Source organism: Mirounga leonina, unplaced genomic scaffold (assembly GCF_011800145.1).
Source record: "Mirounga leonina isolate KUSES-001 unplaced genomic scaffold, KU_Mleo_1.0 Mir_200, whole genome shotgun sequence".
NCBI classification, from domain to species: domain Eukaryota; kingdom Metazoa; phylum Chordata; class Mammalia; order Carnivora; family Phocidae; genus Mirounga; species Mirounga leonina.
The window spans coordinates 15954226-15973151 of record NW_023270503.1 but is presented as its reverse complement, the minus strand read 5'-3'; the positions used below and the strand labels follow the sequence as shown (position 1 = coordinate 15973151).

Genomic DNA, 18926 nt, shown 5'->3' with positions numbered 1-18926 from the left:
TGGTGTTATAAACTCCTACTGACGATGGCTACTTGATGGTCAAAAAATAAATAAAAAAGAGAAGAAACCATATATACTGATATGCAACAATGCCTGCAGGGAATGTCATGTTTTAAATTTTGTTACTGGAATTAAGCCTGGAAGAAGAAAAAAAAAAAAAGATCTACAAAAAGCAACACCCATGTTATTTTAAATGATGAGGTAGATTTTTTCCTATGCAGTAAAGTGAACAAAAAAATGCATACAACTTTCAAATCTTTTTTTTTTTTTAAGTTCAGATTATAGTCACTTTCACCAACAAGACATTCATAAACTATGAGGTGGAGAGGTCATCCTCAAGCAGGCTCTGTACTTGGTATGGTACTTGGAGAATCAACAATCAATCTTGGATCAATCAGCTCTCTCCAAAAAACAGTGATCTGAGGAAAAACACAAAATATTTGGTTTAGAGGCTTCATTTGGACATCATACAGGTTTCAGTCGGTTAAAAACTTCAGTCAAGTAAATTTCCATTTGTGCAGAATGGTTGAAGACCTGGAATGATCTGAGTCCCAGTAAGCTGAATTCAATTAAGGTAAAAGAACTGTTTACCTAGAATGCAACTACACTTTACATTAAACACATTTCACCTTTCCTTCATTTCCAGCAAGGGTAGGGATGGGCTGGGCTGGGTTGTGGGGCAGCTGGTTACCCAGGGTCAATAGGATTTGCTCAACAGACCCTGTGGCTCAGCAGCCCACAGACTCTTCACAGGCAGATGTGGCCCTTAAGGGTTATCAGTGGACTCCTTATGCTCGGTTGCACACCTCTATCCTGTACGGCCTAAAACTAGGAGGCAGTTCATGTTTTACCAAGAGCGAACAAATGCTAACACTCGGCCATGTGGACGAACCATGAGGGCCATCTAGCGTCAGAGAACGGTAGCTCTGCTTCAAGCCCCAGTTTAATAAAGCCTAGAGAGGAGTCCAAGGTTAATTTTCCAATGTAGTTTCCAAGAATACATTTCAACAAAAAAGTGAAGAGGCATACATTGCAAATAAAGAAGTTCAGGAGACTTGGCCAAATCTGTTGATCCTACCATAGACCCTAAAAATGTGTTTTTGGAATAAATCCCTAAGAGTGTCATCTATCCTAAAGACAAAGGAAAACAGTCTGGTTAGGGTTTCTACAAGTTTACATTTCTAAAATGTGAGTTTGCAATACTGAAAGTTACAGAATAATATCCATAACATTTCAAATATAAACACCTTAAGAGGAAGCATTTTCTTAAATATAAATTCTATTTAGTTTAATGCTAGCATAGCCTTGTCAGCAACTCTGGAAGTCTGGCTGCCTAAAAGCTCTAAACCAGGTATTTCCTAAAATGGCAATTTAAGGATTTAAACAGAAGTCAAAAGACAGAATCACGGTAACATCTGGGAGATAGTAGTGACTGCAAGGAGACATGATGGAGATTTCCAGGGGGGCTGTTAACGTTCTGCTTCTTGACCCAGGTGCGGGTGACATGGGTACGTTCATTTATGACAATCCTTCAAGCTATATACTATACATACTTTTCTCAATGTATATATCAATAAAGTTTTTAAAAACGCTACTCTTCTCTACTGAAGCCCTTACATAACTATGTTTTTATGCAACTCTACAGTCTTCAATCAGACTTCGTTGTTCGTGCACCTCGTCCTGTAGGCTCTTTGAGATCCAAGATGGCACCCTAACCTGGCACTGGGCACTGAAACTGCCACCCTGTAGGCAGACCAGAGATCCCAGGGCCAAGATCTTTTATGACTTTAATACAGGCAGTTCAGGAAGCCTCAATGTCACCTTCCAGACTGCCAGCAGCCAGTCGAGAGAACAGACGACCAAGCGACCCCAAGAAGAGAAGCGCGCCTACCCTCTTCTCCTGCGTCACAGCATACTCCACTACCTCAGTTCCATTTTCGTTGTGATAAACCAAATCAAATTTCCCAGGTTCTTTCATGGCTGAAACCAGACGGTAGGAAGGAGAGACAATAAGTCATTTCCCAGTAGTGAAAATGTTCCTCTACAGGGAATTTATATCATTAGAAAAACAACCACAAACAAATTGTCCATTGATGTGGAGGCTGGGTACACACATGAAAGGATGGAGTGCTCAGTGACAGGAGACCCTTAGAAAACGCTGTAACAGCAGACGAGAGCTTCTTGGCCATTTATCAGAGACAATCTCTCCTTCGTCGAAAAAAGAAATGAGCTTGATACACTGTTACCAGTACTCTCAGAAAAGATTATGTGTAACCATTAGATAATCCAAAAGATAACTGATATGTTCCAGCCGGGAAAGGTAATCTGAAACTGCAAAATTTGTCTACCTTGCTCTGTCCTCAGAAATTAAACATACTTACTACTTGGTAATACAGCAGTCCTCGCTTTGTATGGTAGTGCAGGGTCATAAAAATGACCATGTAGGCTGAAATTATGTAGAACAATCTGAATAATCAACAGGGAAAATTATGATGGTTCCGTGACATTTTAAAAATTGTCGAAACATTAAAACCTCTACTGTACTGAGCGATGAAAAGTAGCAAAACTAATACTTATTTAGTACACTGTAATCTAAACCACCAGAAAGACAGAATTAGTGTTCTATTTCTTTGTTAAGAAACTTATCCAGGCACCTGGCTGGCTCAGTCGGTAGAGCATACGACTCTAGATCTTGGGATCGTGAGTTCGAGCCCCGCTTTGGGTGTAGAGAAGACACAAAAATAAAAAAATCGTTTGTTTGGTTTTTTTTTAAAGAATTTATTTTTTTATTTGACAGAGAGAAAGACAGTGAGAGAGGGAACACAAGCAGGGGGAGCGGGAGAGGGAGAAGCAGGCTTCCCGCTGAGCAGGAGCCCAATGCAGGGCTTGATCCCAGGGCCCTGGGACCATGACCTGAGCCGAAGGCAGACGCTTAACGACTGAGCCACCCAGGCGCCCCTAAAAATAAAAATCTTAAAAAAAAGAAAAGAATATGCTATTATCAAGGGTGGTCTGAACAGTGCTCGCCTTCCTGTCACATAACGACAACACCGAGTGAGAATCTTTTCTACACCTTGCAGAAGCAGCAGGCTCCTTTCTAAGTGTGCATCAGCTTTCAGTATTTTATCCTTCGAGCTCTTAACATCATCATGAAATAGCTCTTAGAGCTTCTTTGCTTCTTTTTTGCAACTGTGTGACGTTTTTGCTGATGTCACCTTGGGGACCTCTTCATCCCTTCTGTCACCACCATCCTTCCTCATTTATGTCAAGAAGTTCCCATGAACTGCAGTGCCAACATCCCCACGGTCAGCTGTTTCTTCTGACCCCACTTCACTTGAATTCCACTTGGATGTCACCTCTAGGATCATCGCTTTTTGTTTCTTTGTTGTACTTTCAGCCTTGTTGACCAATTCCCTACCTCAACGTCCATTTTTGTAAAATGCCATGTGGGTTTATCCCTGAGAGTCAAGGAGGCAGCACAAGTACACGCATTGCATGTGGAGTAACAGACGCACAGGGACCAATCACCGGGAGACCTGGAAGTGACATGACTGGCCACTGACCATGATGTGCACCTGTTATTGACATAGTCGTCTGTGGACCGAAAAGCTAGCAGTTATTCACAGCTAACAGCATCCCTAATGTCATTGGGAACTGGTGTTATTTAACCAAACCATGGTAACTAAAGGTCCTACAGATATATGTATCAGAACCATGCAAAGCGAGGACTACCTGTATTTCTATTAGTGAACAGATAAAGCCACTTCTAGATACTCCAAAGAAGAAAAGTTCCAGTTGGATGCTCTCACTGCCAATCACCTGACAAGCAGTGATCAGGCTGTATCCATGGAATCTGACCATGGACAAACTTCTCTGTCCACCGTTCCTAGGCAGGGAGATTTCTTCAAATAAAACCTAATCAGAAGAAAGCTGGAAAACCAATTTAAGTTATATCTAATCATTTACTTAACATTTTAATTGCCTTAGGGCCTGCTAAGAAAAAGGGATCTCGGGCGCCTGGGTGGCTCAGTTGGTTAAGCGACTGCCTTCGGCTCAGGTCATGATCCTGGAGTCCCTGGATCGAGTCCCGCATCGGGCTCCCTGCTCGGCAGGGAGTCTGCTTCTCCCTCTGACCCTCACCCCTCTCATGTGCTCTCCCTCATTCTCTCTCAAATAAATAAATAAAATCTTTAAAAAAAAGAAAAAGGGATCTCCCCTGCTCTCTGGCCAGGGACCCCTACAACACAACCCAAGTGAAGCCATATACAGTAAAAGCTCTCTTATTCCCGGATTTTAGAACCAATAATAGGTGAGATGAATCAGGGATAAAGCAGGGAAGCATTTGAAATAATATGTGAGAGTAGGCATGCACATATACTTCAGACATTTTATTTTGACTTCACACACAAAAGTATGTTTTTTAAAAGAAACCAATTCTTTTAAAATAGAGCTGAGTAGGTCTTAGGAGCCTGCTGATTAGAGTTATCTTTCTTTTATAAACCATATACTGTCTGCAATTTCTACAATTACAAGTTCTAAGTTTTTTTTTAAAGGGATGCAAGAATGCAAACACTAGCAAGGCAGTCTAAGTTCAGAATCTTCCTAGATTTTTACCAGATTCCTCCCAATCTCTTTTGGCAGATCCATAATTCAATAAATTTCTTAGTTACACTCTTGGGTCAGCATTCAATCTGGGTTTCATAGAAATAATTCTTTTTGCAATCAGTGCTCATCAGTTTATGTCATTTTTATGAAATTACATAATTACAGGAATAAGAACAACTTGCCTAACAGCTTTGGAAACAACTCCAACAACCCTCAGTGGACATACACCTCCCCTAGAGGGAGTGCGGGTCCCCAGAGCTGCTCTGTGCCCACAGGGGTAGGGGAGAGGTGGTCACAGAGGCCAAGGCAGAGAGCAGCTCCTGGGTATAAAAGCTATTTAGAAACCAACGTAGATATGAAGAGCCTAAATTTTCAAATTCTTTTCTAGAAGACTCACCAGGTAAGGATGAAAGAATTTCTATATCTACTTGCTGGGTCTCTGGATTGTGGCTTAGTATTTTTCCTTCCTTTCAAAAATAAAAGTCCAAGTCAAAAACCAACATGTGAAACATTGAGAATATACTAAAACCACCGAATTATACACTTTAAAACAATTAAAATGGTGAATTTTACATTATATAAATTTTATCTCAATACTAAATCTTTTTTGGGGGCGCCTGGGTGGCTCAGTCGTTAAGCGTCTGCCTTTGGCTCAGGTCATGATCCCAGGGTCCTGGGATCGAGCCCCGCATCAGGCTCTCTGCTCAGCGGGAAGCCTGCTTCACCCTCTTCCATTCCCCCCTGCTTGTGTTCCCTCTCTTGCTGTCTCTCTCTCTGTCAAAATAAATAAATAAAATCTTTAAAAAAAAAAAATACTAAAACTTTTTTTAGGGGCACCTGGGTGGATCAGTTGGTTAAGCGTCTGCCTTCGGCTCAGGTCATAATCCCAGGGTCCTGCATCGGGCTCCCTGCTCAGCAGGGAGTCTGCTTCTCCTTCTCTCTCTCTGCCCCCCTCACCCCCCACTTATGCTCTCTCTCTCTCAAATAAATAAAGTCTTAAAAAAATTTTTTTAGGGGTGCCTAGGTGGCTTAGTCATTGAGCGTCTGCCTTTGGCTCGGGTCATGATCCCAGGACCCCAGGATTGAGCCCCACATAGGGCTCCTTGCTCAGCAGGAAGCCTGCTTCTCCCTCTCCCGCTCCCCCTGCTTGTGTTCCCTCTCTCGCTGCCTCTCTCTGTCAAATAAATAAAATCTTTATAAAAAAATTTTTTTTAAATAAATCAACCTGTAGGAGAAATAAAACTCCCACACCTCAAGCCAGTATTTTCCCTGGTCTAAATCATCCCAGAGGCAAGTACCACACAACTAGGGACAGCCCCTATAGCCCAAAGCCTGCTAATTCTTCAAACTAGCCAATCCTAAACTACCTCCCCCATCCTGCCTTGCCAATCCCACGGAAACCCCAATAAAGGCCCTGGCACAGGCCTTCTCCTCACTCCTGCTTCTGCCTCTGAATGACGACCCCCAGGGACGCTTTCCCCCAGGGGCCCGCATGATATGCATTCCCTGCTCCCTCGGGAAATATAAGTAAGAAATTCTTTCTTCATTGCACTGACTTCTGCGGTGTCGCTCAGTCTCCTCCATCGATTAAAATCCCGCAGGTAGGTGCGTACACGTGAGACAGGGTCGGAGCAGAGGAGACTACGTTCTTTGAAGACAGATTTGACTTCTGAAGACAAGCTTCAGGAATAAAGCCAGTGATCAAGCTAGATAGCAGCACTTGAGGTCAAAGCAAAAACTGGGACTGATTTTCACTCTGCAAATGGTTTTGAAAATAATTTCCAGAAAGTTCTAAAAATACCGGGAAAGTAAGCAAATAGCATTCCAGGCTAATAACTGTGATGACCAACACTGATTTAATATGCATTTTTTTAAAAAATAAGTATCACCTAGACTTATAATTTGTAGAGGCTGTAGGACATATGAATTCTGTATTTATCTATCTCCCCATATATCACAGAATTAAAGTCTTTATCTACTGTAAGGTGACAAAACATCCCAGTTTGCCCAAGACAGGTCCATTTATATTTCCTTCCAGGATAGTTATTTATTTATTTTTTTTTAAAGATTTTATTTATTTATTTGAAGAGAGAGACACAGCGAAAGAGGGAACACAAGGAGGGGGAGTGGCAGAGGGAGAAGCAGGCTTCCCGCCGAGCAGGGAGCCCGATGCGGGGCTCGATCCCAGGACCCCGGGATAACGACCTGAGCCGAAGGCAGACGCTTAACGACTGAGCCACCCAGGCGCCCCCAGGATAGTTACTAATATAATATTAATCCTTTTCATTCACAAGTATCCTGCTTTAGATGATAACTTATATGTCACCTATAATAAAGGGCTAAGATGAAAAATGTGATAAAATACCAATTACCTACAACTGACCTACCAAACCCCTTTCATGAACTGATTCTTCTTCTAGTCTGCTTTTGAGGAAAGGTTCTTACCAGGATTTTAAAAGTCTTCCAAGGTTTAAAAAAAAAAAAAAAAGTCTTCCAAGGTATCAACTCAGATTAAATCAAATCTCCTTGTACTTTCTCTGTATTACTGTGTTAACATTATCAATCATTTTTTAAATGGACTTATATTCCACATATTACATCGAAATAAGAAATTATGCATTTGAACAAAATTTTGAATGGGTGAAAAAGGGAAAGAAACATGTGATTCTGTAATCCCACTGGAGTTAAGCTTTTACTGAACTATGATAAAGCTCATACCAACGTGAAGTCCCACACAGATGTTTAGTGAATAAATTCCAAGGATGATATTTGTGAATTACCTGTGGTTAATGGATAATGCAAAAGGGGCCATGTTAGACCGTAAGAATCTGCAGTAATTCACAATTATATAAAATAGATTCCTATGATGAAAATAATCAAATTTTCTGGCTGAGAGCTATTTATTATTTCCTTTCAAAGTTTAGGATCCTGGGGGAGTGGCATTCAAATAAGCTTGCAAATGTCTAAGCTGGTTTAGAAGAAAATGACTTAAAAAAATTAAACCTCGTCATTGTCCTACATTCATCCCCAAGTGTAAGGAAAACAACACTGGGGGGCTCCACAGTGATATTATTAAAAAGTTTACATTTTGGGACGCCTGGGTGGCTCAGTCGGTTAAGCGTCTGCCTTCAGCTCAGGTCATGATCCCAGGGTCCTGGGATCGAGTCCCGCATCGGGCTCCCTGCTCCGCGGGGAGCCTGCTTCTCCCTCTGCCTCTGCCTCTCTCTCTATCTCTCATGAATAAATAAATAAAATCTTAAAAAAAAAAAAAAAGTTTACATTTTGATAATGTTCCCATTTTCTACTTTACAACATTATTTACTCCAAAAAAGCAAAATTATCCATATTAGCAGTACTAAATACGACTTTAGCTTCTTCAAAATACTAACAGTTAGTTTTAAATAAAAAGCCTTACCTTATAGTCAGAGACATCAGGAGAATAATCAGACGTTAGTTCCAAAAGCTACAAAAGAAGAAAGAGCCCACAAATACACAAACTCTGCGGTTCCTCTCCTCTGCCCCTGAGAAAATGTGCCGGGTTGGGGCGCCCACCCCACCACTCTGGGGGCCCTACCATGAACCTATGGCAAAACAGGGGTTCCAGTGGGAAAGGTTTCTTTGGTTTGGGGGATGTTGGGGGGTGGCTGGTGATATGTAGAGCCTTTTTTATTGAGTACTTGCTATGTTCCAGACATTGGGCTAAGCCATTTTTATTCATTCACGAAATAATAAGTAGGCACCTACTATGTGCCAGGCATGAGAACAGGACAGATATGATCTGGAAGGGTCTACATACATATACATACATAATCCTGAGCTACTAATGAGTAAGTTTATTTGGAGGGAGGATAATCTTTTTTGTTGTAATTGTTGTGGTTTTAAAATATACCTTAAATGCAATCTTTTCTCCAACTTGAGGAGCAGCTGCTAACAGTGGTAACAAACCGTAGTCCTTCTTGTGTGTCTCTACTGGATTCTGAAAAACAGCATTAGTCATGGGACTCTGTTAATGGTGAAAAAAAGCGAACCCGTGACCCCCACTCCAGACACACCCTGTGGGAGAAGGGGAAGAGGTACGCTCAGGAGATATCATACTTGCCTGGATAATAGTAGATGAGTTCGTGACCATTTCATTTAATTGCTGGTGCTTCTGATATTCGGCGTTTCTATTTACCACCAAGGAAACGGCCTGCCCTCGGCCTCGGCCTCTCCCCCGCATCCCCCGCCCCCTAGCTCCCCTCCAAGAAAGAAGGTCCTCTCCTCTCCCCCAACCTCTTCCCAAACTGGCGGGGAGAGTCACGTTGGGAGGAGGGGCAGGAGGGGCGGGTCTGGCACCGTTGGCTTCAGAATGCTTCCACGGGGCAGCGCCGGGAGTCTGGGAGCAGGGCCCTGGGCCCGGACAGCCTCGTCCTGCAAAGAGGCCTACCGGCTTCAGGAACCCGGCAGCACGCTCCGGGGTGCTCTTGGACACCGTGCACTGGTCGTCTGACTCTGAGCTAGAGTCTGAACTAGAAGACGATGTTCTGGTTGTCTTGCCCTTGACAGCAGTAGAGTTAAAGCCAGTTTTGGCGGCCACTTTGTTTGCAGCTGTGTTTTTGGTAGAGGGTCCCTCCTTTGATGACTCAGTTGATATCTTCTCTGAGGAATTTCTGACCTCCAAGATGACATGGCTGAGACCATCGCTGGTTGATTCATGGTAAGACTCGGACTCTGAGGAGGAAATGGGACTCTCTTTTGTACTAATGCCCGGGCCACCTTTCCTTTTGGCTTTGACCAGGCTGTTTCTAGCAGGTGAGCCTTTCGGAGGACCACAGTTCGGGGCGGCCCAGTCCTTCACTGTCTGTGCTTTGGAAGACCTGGAGTTCTTTGTCTGCTTTTTATATTCACATTTCTCCTTTCTCTTTGGTGATTTTCTCTTGGTTTCTTCGTCATCACCATCCACTACACTACACATGGCTTTGTTTTTCCTCTTGCTTTTTTTCCTCACACTCAGATCTATGACAGCTTTTGGTTCTAGATCCAAGGTCTTATCATTATTGTTCTCTTGCTTCTTCCAACGCTTCTTCGAATTTTTGTAATCTAGTTCAGTTTCTTCACCCTCCTCCAACTTAAATGCCCTCTTCTTTGCTTTTTTAGGTAATAAATGACTATCATCACCATTCTTGATGGTCACGGTGTTCTCAGCAGCTGCTCTCTCTTCTAATTTAACTCTATCAAAACAACAAGAGAAAAAGCCACAGTGAGTAATTCATAAGCACGTCTCCAGGACACAGTTATATATTGGGATGGTTGTATATTATCATTGCCACTAGGCAATGAAAAAATGTCAAATCACTTAAGGACAAAAGACTCTTTTTGACAAAATGGCCTATATGGTATCACTTACGGTCAACTTTCAAATGACTAGTTTTATTTATTGTGTATCTACTGCATCCCAAATATTTTCTAGACCTTTTCTCTAATCTAAATGCCACCATGAAGTAGATATCCTTCATTTTAAAATAGATCACAAAATTACAGTTCAGACATGTAACCCGCCCAAGATCCACAGCTGATAAGCAGTAGAAATGGGATTCAAACCACCGTTTGTCTAACTTCAAAGTTCACGATCTTTCCACTCTATTAGACTGCTTATCCCAAATGGTGATAATGCAGAGTATCCATTTTTGTTTTTAAATGTGGGCTGCTTTTTCTTAAAATCCGATTTTACTTTTATTCTGTTGAAATTTAGGAAAAAATCCTCTAACAAGTTATGTTCTCTGGGATAGTGACAAGCCATTGTAAAATTCAATTCTGTGATTATTTATTTTATGTATCAACTTGACTGGGCCGTGGGTGCCCAGAGATTTGGTTAAACACTGTTCTGGGTTTGTCTATGAAGGTGTTTCTAGATGAGATTAACATTTGAATTGGTACACTAAGTCAAAAGATTGCCCAACCCAATGTGAGTGGGCCTCACCCAATCCACGGAAGGCCTGAATGGAATTCCCTCTCTCTGCCCAACTGTCTGAGCTGGGACCTCAGCCTTCTCCTGCCTTCAGACTCAAACTAGGACTGGAACTTACACCATCAACACCCTGGATCTCAAGCCTTCGGACTTGGACTGCAACCATATCATTGGTTCTCCTGGGTCTCCAGCTTGCTAACGGTGGATCTTGGGACCTCTCAGCCTCCATAATCTCATGAGCCAATTCCTTATAGTAAGTTCATATCTATATATATACATCTATTATCGCCATTGTTTCTGTTTCTCTGGAGAACCCTAACACACTCCATCCAAAATTGTTATCATAGTAAAGAAATTCTGTTGTTCCATGAACTGGCAACAGCTAATTCTGTTTTTTGTGCAGTCCAATGAGGGACTGTCCCCAGTGTCAAGTACATAGCGGGTGTTTAAAATTGCCTGCTAAAAACAGACATTATACTTTTAATACATTTATATCCAGCTATATATTTCATCAAGTTTTTTTAGTGACCACAGAAAGATTAGATAATCATATTTGAAAAAAAAAGTATAATTGGGGAATAAGAAGATACAGGCATTTAAAAACAATTTTTTATGGGATAGTAATCCTGTGATTTATCACAATGTGGTAGCTGAAAAAAAATCCACAATTATTCTTCAGAATACACAAATACACAGACGCATACAAATCAAAGTAAAATCAAAGCTACTGATATCGGGATAAAGACAGAAATAAAAGTCTGCAAGATCAAGGATTTAATTTATAAAAACACATTACTCTCCATTTCCAGGATGGACCTCAGCATCTAGCAGCAAGCAAGTAATTCTCAAATGGGCAAAAAATAGGTTGGCATCCTGTGAATCTAAGAACTACTGGGGAACTTGCTGTCTATTGGATTGTCCCTTGACATTCTTGAGAAATTGGTTTTACTTCTAGCAATGTTATGATTCAAGCTTCAATCCTGAGGCAACCAGTTAGGACCAAATTTCCCATCAAACTTTGAAAATGGTTGCAAGACTCTCCGTTCAGTCCTGTGGTTTACTAAATCACCGGAACACAGCACCTGCTGCCATTCAGAGGAGGCTCCAACACCTTCACGCTTTCAAAACCCCGCCGTTGGCATCACCTCACCTATTCTGAAGACGTCGGATCTGTGCATATTGGCTTAAAGGTCCTGTGATTGTTACAGCCTCACTCACTCTCTGCTGTTCCTGGGGAGAATCATTCCCGTTTGGAACACAGTAAGATTGAGAGACAAACTGCCATCCAGAGGATAAGAAATGGCTCATTAGGGTCTGCTGAGTTACCATTCCTTTCAGGGTGTACACTTTCCCTGGGAATGTCCTTCATTTCTCTTCCTGCATCACAGATAACAAATGTAGCCGTCCTTGTACGAACAGAAGTGAATTAACTATGTAAGCGGTGCCTGGGTGGCTCAGTCGTTAAGCGTCTGCCTTCGGCTCAGGTCATGATCCCAGGGTCCTGGGATCGAGCCCCATGTCGGGCTCCCTGCTCCGCGGGGAGCTTGCTTCTCCCTCCCCTACTCCCCCTCCTTGTGTTCCTGCTCTCTCTATCTCTCTCTCTTTGTCAAGTAAATAAAATCTTAAAAAAAAAAAAGAAAAAGAGAATTACCTATGTAATTAGCAATAAAAGAGATTTAATTCCAAGAAGTTTTTAAACAGACTCTTCAATGTTCAGGCAAACTCTTTGCAGGGCAAGCTGGGTGGTATTATCAAAATGCGAAGCACTCCCTCTATTTTTTTAAGATTTATTTATGAGAGAGAGAGAGAGAGAGAGAGAGAGAGAGCATGCGCCCAAGCAGGTGGGGGAGGGGCAGAGGGAGAGAATCTTTAAGCAGACTCCCCACTGAGCGCGGAGCCCAATTCAGGGCTCAATCTCACAACCCATGAAATCACGACCTAAGCAGAGACCAAGAGTCTGACACTCAACCGACTGAGCCACCGAGGCACCCCAAAATGCAAGGCGCTCCCTTTAAATGTGCAATTTCATTTCTAGGATTCTATCGTACAGAAATACAGCCACACCCAACTGCACAGCCTGATACCCCAAACCCACTGCCTGCCAAGGCCAAAGTGACTGGATTCAAATCCTTCTTCTCCCACTTTAAGTAGAATTTTTAAATAGTACCTCAACCTTTCTCATTTGTAAAACTGGGGACAGTGATAATAATTACAACACTCAGATGAGCTACCATCTATGTTTACAGCAGTGCCAGACTCAGAGCAAGTACTCTCCAAATGCTAACTCTAATTTTTATTAATACAACAATTGTTAGTCCAGTGAGGACAGGAGTTGGCGGGTTTTTAATAAATTTGTCCCACCAAATGGAGGTGAAATCCAACAAGGAGAATGAAAAGGTAGAGGTGCACCCTCTCTGGGTCCCCTCAGTTCCCTGCAGCCTCCCTCCTGCCTGGCTGCTGCATTATCACCTTCAGAGAGGTTAAGGTACTTGACCAAGGGAACACAGCTAATGAGTCATGATTCAAACCTAGGGTTCTGACTCCAGACCTTGAACTCTTAATCACTCTGCTCTCTTACCTTTCACACAATACTGAACAAAAGTAACTCATATATTGTTGGCATAAATACAGACCTGTACAACTTTTCTGGAGGCCAATTTGACAGTACTTACCAAATTTTAAAATCTGACCAAAAAGTACCTATTCTAGGAATGTATCCTGCTGAACCACTGCCCAAGTACACAAGGCCGTACAAGGATGCTCGCTACAGCGGTATGTACCAGTGAAACACAAAACAACCGTCATGGGGAGGGGCTGGCTGGCTGGCTCAGTTGATGGAGTGTGTGACTTTTGATCTCAGGGTTGTGTTTGGGCCCCATGCTGGATGCAGAGATTACTTAAAAACAAAATCTTAAAACAAAACAAAATGCCATGGTCTAAATGTTTGGGTCCCTGTAAAATTCGTTTGTTGAAACCCTAACTGCCAAGGTGATGGAATTAGGAGGTGGGGACTTTGGAAGGTGCTTAGGTCATGACGGTGGAACCCTCACGAACCAGATTCGTGCTCCTATAAAAGAGACCCTATCCTCCCTAGTCCCTTCCACAGTGAGGGTACAGTGAGAAGGTACCATCTATGAACCAGAAAGCAAGCCTCACCAGACACTGAATCTGCTGGCACCTTGATCTTGGACTCCCCGCCTCTAGAACTGTGAGAAATAAATTCCTGTTGTTTATAAGCTACCCAGTTTATGGTATTTTTATCATAGCAGCCCAAATGAACGAAGATAACAACCTAAAAGGTCCATTTGTAAGAGGATGGTTAAAGAAATTGACATGGTCATATAAAAGAATACTACATGGCATTTAAAAAGAAAGATGCAGGGCGCCTGGGTGGCTCAGATGGTTAAGCGTCTGCCTTTGGCTCAGGTCATGATCCCAGGGGTCCTGCGTTGGGCTCCCTGCTCAGCGGGGAGCCTGCTTCTTCCTCTCCCCTTGCCCCTCCCCCTGCTTATTCCCTCCATCTCTCGCTTGCAAAAATAAAAAAATAAAAAAAAAGAATGATGGGGGCGCCTGGGTGGCTCAGATGGTTAAGCGTCTGCCTTCGGCTCAGGTCATGATCCCAGCATCCTGGGATCGAGCCCCGCATCGGGCTTCCTGCTCAGCGGGGAGCCTGCTTCTCCCTCTCCCTCTGCCTCTCTCCCTGCTCATGCTCTCTCCCTCTCTCTCTCTCTCTCTGTATCTCTGTGTCTCAAATGAATAAATTAAAAAAAAAAAAAAGAATGATGTACATCACATACTATATACACTCAAATGAAAGATACCCATGATGTTAGGTAAAAAAGTGAGGTGCAGACAATATGTTTATTATGATGACACGTGTATTTAAAAAAGTATAAGTATGTATGTTTGCATATGTATGGAAAAAATCTGGGAAGACAGAGCCCAAACTAAACTAAGGATACTTCCAGAGAGTAGGGTGTGGGAAGAGTATGTAGAAGAGAAATAAGGGACTTTTTACCTTGAACTATTTTGAAGTATAAGGTTTTTTTTTTTTGTCTGTCAGAGCAGAAAAAGATTCTGGGGGCTTGAGAGAATGGGCTGTGAGGAAATGGCCATGGGGAAATGGCCTCTCAAGCTTCCTACCACCTGGCTCCACCTTTCCTCATTAGACTTCTCTCAGTACTCCCAGCAACCCCTACAGAATCCTTCTGCAGTCAGACTTACCTCTTCACCAAGTCAGTCTAGCTTTTGCCTCTACAACTCTCCTGGGCCATCTAACATTTCCATTTCTAACATGTCCATCAAAGAACTGCGAAAGTCCCTGACCATTTGTGTTCCATGATGATCTCTCTCCTCTCAATCATCCTCTGCACTTAGCAGCACACCATAGTATAATTATCCAGGCTGAGGGCCTGCATCACACAAGAAGGTAATCTACAGAAGCATGAAACTAGTTATTTTGGTCCACTCCAACAATACTAGGAACCTCTAAGAAAAGAGACTATGCTTTCTTCTGTAGCTCCGAAGAAAGGTGAATCAATTGGAAGACAGAATGATTGAAAACCGGCAACCACAAAAATATACAAAATTTTGGGGCGCCTGGGTAGCTTGGTCGTTAAGCGTCTGCCTTCGGCTCAGGTCATGATCCCAGGGTCCTGGGGTCGAGACCCGCATCGGGCTCCCTGCTCCACAGGAAGCCTGCTTCTCCCTCTCCCACTCCCCCTGCTTGTGTTCCCTCGCTCACTGTGTCTCTCTCTGTCAAATAAATAAATAAAATCTTAAAAAAAAAATACAAAATTTTTCCAAATTCAGTTTTTTCCTAAGGTCTGCCCCATTTACCACTGAAGCCAGCTGCAGAGGTATTTCTTACCACATCACAATTATGCATTTGAAGTGTTTAGGAGAAATTCTGCCCGCCACTGTGCTGTATTTATTTCCTATAACAGCTGTCATGGGTTGCTTTTGACATTAACTTCATTATAAAGAGTATAATTCCCAGCTAATTCATTAATTGAGGTATAACTGCAGTTAGTGAGCAGCAAGTTATTAATTCATTAGGCAGGGGATAGTTCAGAAAGTAAACTTAATAGGAGGGGAGGCAGTCCTTGCAATTGAATTGTAATATTTAAGTAGTCCCTGAATTGCAGAAATAATGGAGAGCCATTACAGTGAAAGAAAAAGGAAAAAGAACTCTTTTTGAAATTTGGACCATTTCAAATTGTCTTTAGAAACAGCTAAACAGGGGCACCTGGGTGGCTCAGTTGGTTAAGCGACTGCCTTCAGCTCAGGTCATGATCCTGGAGTCCCTGGATCGAGTCCCGCATCGGGCTTCCTGCTCGGCAGGGAGTCTGCTTCGTCCTCTGACCCTATCCCCTCTCAGGTGTTCTCTCTCTCTCATTCTCTCTCTCTCAAATAAATAAAAATAAAATCTTTAGAAACAGCTAAACACATTCTTAACAAATCACAGCATTCCTGATTTTAAGAGACACACATACACAAAGATGTAGTTATTAATCCAAACTGAATTCCCTGATGTTCTGAAGAAATCTCATGAAATCTGACATGTTCTAAGGAACAGAATATTCAACAAAGAGCAAGCAGAGGAAGTAGCCTGGTTCGTAACTCTAGAATTTTTTCATTGTAGCTGAGCTTTAAAAGAAGCCCTGAATAAATTAGTCAAAAAACCCAAACTGATACGATCATGTCTTACCCTTTTATTGAGACAAATCAACCACACACGGGCAATTCATACCACAACGGCTCCCTGATACTCATCTCAGTACCATTTTTTTAATTTCCAAAAGCATATTTAAAACTATTTTATTTCTCAATTCACAACCCAAAAGGTCCCAAATACCTATTTAAAAGAACCACAAAACACCCACGTTATGACAAGAATGACACCGTAAGTCTGAGAAGATCTCGCAGAAGCACTAAGGTAGGACGAACCACACGCTTTGAAGAAAACGCGACTGTTCCTGTTTGCCGGGCTCCCCTGCACCTGACCTTGACAGCCGCCAGGGGAAGGCCGGGTCTCGGGCACCTCTGCATCAAGCGCACTCCACAGCGTCTCGCTAAGCGAGTGCCCGCTAAATCGGGGCGGAAAGAAACACAGGCCCGGCCCACGCACGGGATCAGGGTCTTTCCAAGTCTGGTCCACCAATCACCTGGCTCAGAAGCACTGCGGGGAAGGATGCTCCTCACCCTGCGGCTTCCCGAGCCCCAAGCCTGCCTAGACCAATCAGCATCTCCTGGGTTCACAAACGCGCCGCCTGACAGCCCCACCCCACGCCCACCCCCACTCCCCACACCCCCCACCCACGCGCGGCCTCCGAGGGCCGCGGCGCCCCGGGCGTGCGCAGGCGCGTCCGCAGCCCGCCGCCCTCCCCGCCACCCCCGACCCCGCCGCGGCGCGCACCTGAGGCAGTCGTTGTCTCGTACCAAGCGCGCGCTCTCGGCTGGGGGCAAGAGCCCCCCCTCCAAGTAGAGGCCCAGGAGGGCCCCGGAACTGAAGCCGAAGCGCTGGCGGATGAGACTAATGAGATCCGTGACCACTCGGCATCTGTTCAAGTCGACAAGAAGCCAGAAGGCCGTGCAGTGCGGGGTAGCCGGCGGCGGGTAATCAAATTGAAGCCGTAGCCTAACCGTCTCGGAGGCCGCCATCTTGCCCGATGCTCAACGGAAGCCGAGAGACACCAGAGGGCTACCGAGAGGCGTGCTCGGCGGCCCGCCCCCTGGGGCCTTTTAACGTATGCCCCCTATTGGCTCCAAGTGGCTACTACAGGCTCCGTGACCGGCAAGAACGCCGAGCGGGGTTGATTCGATTCCATTCTGTTCATCACGGGGCTGGGGAAGAGTGTAAGTGAATTCCTTTCCCGCTGAGCGCTGCGCAGGGTCCGAATTTAGGCAGATCTCTGGATAAACATGCACTTCTCAGTAGTTGTCTTCTAAGATAGTTGCTTTTGCACGGGAAAGAATTTCAAAAAACATTAACTCCCAATACATTTTTTTTTTAAAGATTTTACTTATTTATTTGACAGAGAGAGACACAGCGAGCGAGGGAACACAAGCAGGGGGAGTGGGAGAGGGAGAAGCAGGCTTCCCGCCGAGCAGGGAGCCCTATGTGGGGCTTGATCCCAGGACCCTGGATCACGACCTGAGCCGAAGGCAGATGCTTAACGACTGAGCCACCCAGGCACCCCCCCAATACATTTAATTGACAGAATTTTTCATTGTAAAGAGTTGGAAAAGATACAATTCCCAGTGTGTTGTAAATATCCACGTTTTAAAATAAAACCGTTAGGGACGCCTGGGTGGCTCAGTCGTTAAGCGTCTGCCTTCGGCCCAGGTCATGATCCCGGGGTCCTAGGATCGAGCCCCGCATCGGGCTCCCTGCTCAGCGGGAAGCCTGCTTCTCCCTCTCTCACTCCCCCCTGCTTGTGTTCCCTCTCTCGCTGTGTCTCTCTCTGTCAAATAAATAAATAAAATAAAAATAAAACCATTAATCAGAGCTTTACATGTGCCTCCTGGAATTTAGAGACCTGAGCAATATAATACCTACCACCATCCATATTTTAAAATATAAAAATAAGCCCTCTTATTAGCCACTAGCTAAGTAAATGATAAATTGTACATCATTTAAATTTCCTTTCTCTCACAAAGTATATTAATCCCTTTAGTTTTCAAGACAAAGATATGAATTATAAACTATTAGTATTCCCATGTTGAAGAATTTTTTAAAAGTTCAGAGAGATGGGCGCCCGGGTGGCTCAGTCGTTAAGCGTCTGCCTTCGGCTCAGGTCATGATCCCAGGGTCCTGGGATCGAGCCCCGCACCGGACTCCCTGCTCAGCGGGAAGCCTGCTTCTCCCTCTCCACTCCCCCTGCTTGTGTTCCCTCTCTCGCTGTGTCTCTCTCTATCAAATAAATAAATAAAATCTTAAAAAAAAAAGTTCAGGGAGATGAAGCTACTAACACAAGGCCACTGAACTAGTAAGTGCTAATACTTTGTAGTCAGTGGAAACATTGAAAAAAAATGTTTTTGTAAATTTTATTTTCCTGTCACCTTATGCTGTAGGTCTTCTGATTGAATTATCACTACTATTAAGATCAAAATAGGACACATTTTGGTAATTATTAAACAGGGAAAATAAAATGGACATGGAAACATATCTATTAATGAAATAAATGGAGGTGTGTGCTTTTTTTTAAAATTAGTCCAAGTCTCTCTGGATGAATATTCCTAAATGAGACAGGGCTCCACATGGATTCTGGATCTATTTTTTGTTTTTATAGATGTAAAGTCCTAAGAAAACTTGTTCATTATGTAAGTAGATAAGACTAGAATGACTTGGGGCGCCTGGGTGGCTCAGTCA

At 43.5% G+C, this 18926-nt stretch overlaps 1 protein-coding gene across 3 annotated transcripts; it reads right to left on the bottom strand.

Annotated features, from left to right (window-relative positions):
• Nucleotides 1-245: 245 nt before the first annotated feature.
• On the bottom strand, nucleotides 246-17236 carry COIL (coilin). Of its 3 annotated transcripts, XM_035026779.1 has the most exons (7): nucleotides 16971-17236; nucleotides 8705-9815; nucleotides 8495-8581; nucleotides 8021-8068; nucleotides 5003-5072; nucleotides 1892-1980; nucleotides 246-419 (listed from the first exon to the last, which is right to left on the bottom strand). In XM_035026779.1, the coding sequence occupies exons 1-7, from the start codon at nucleotides 17213-17215 to the stop codon at nucleotides 336-338; spliced, it is 1734 nt and encodes a 577-aa protein (XP_034882670.1). In that variant the 5' UTR covers nucleotides 17216-17236; the 3' UTR covers nucleotides 246-335. The 3 variants fall into 3 exon arrangements, with proteins under 3 accessions (XP_034882670.1, XP_034882671.1, XP_034882672.1); XM_035026780.1 differs by lacking the exon at nucleotides 1892-1980 and having other exon boundaries at nucleotides 334-419; XM_035026781.1 differs by lacking the exons at nucleotides 246-419; nucleotides 1892-1980; nucleotides 5003-5072 and adding an exon at nucleotides 6907-7385.
• Nucleotides 17237-18926: the final 1690 nt, after the last annotated feature.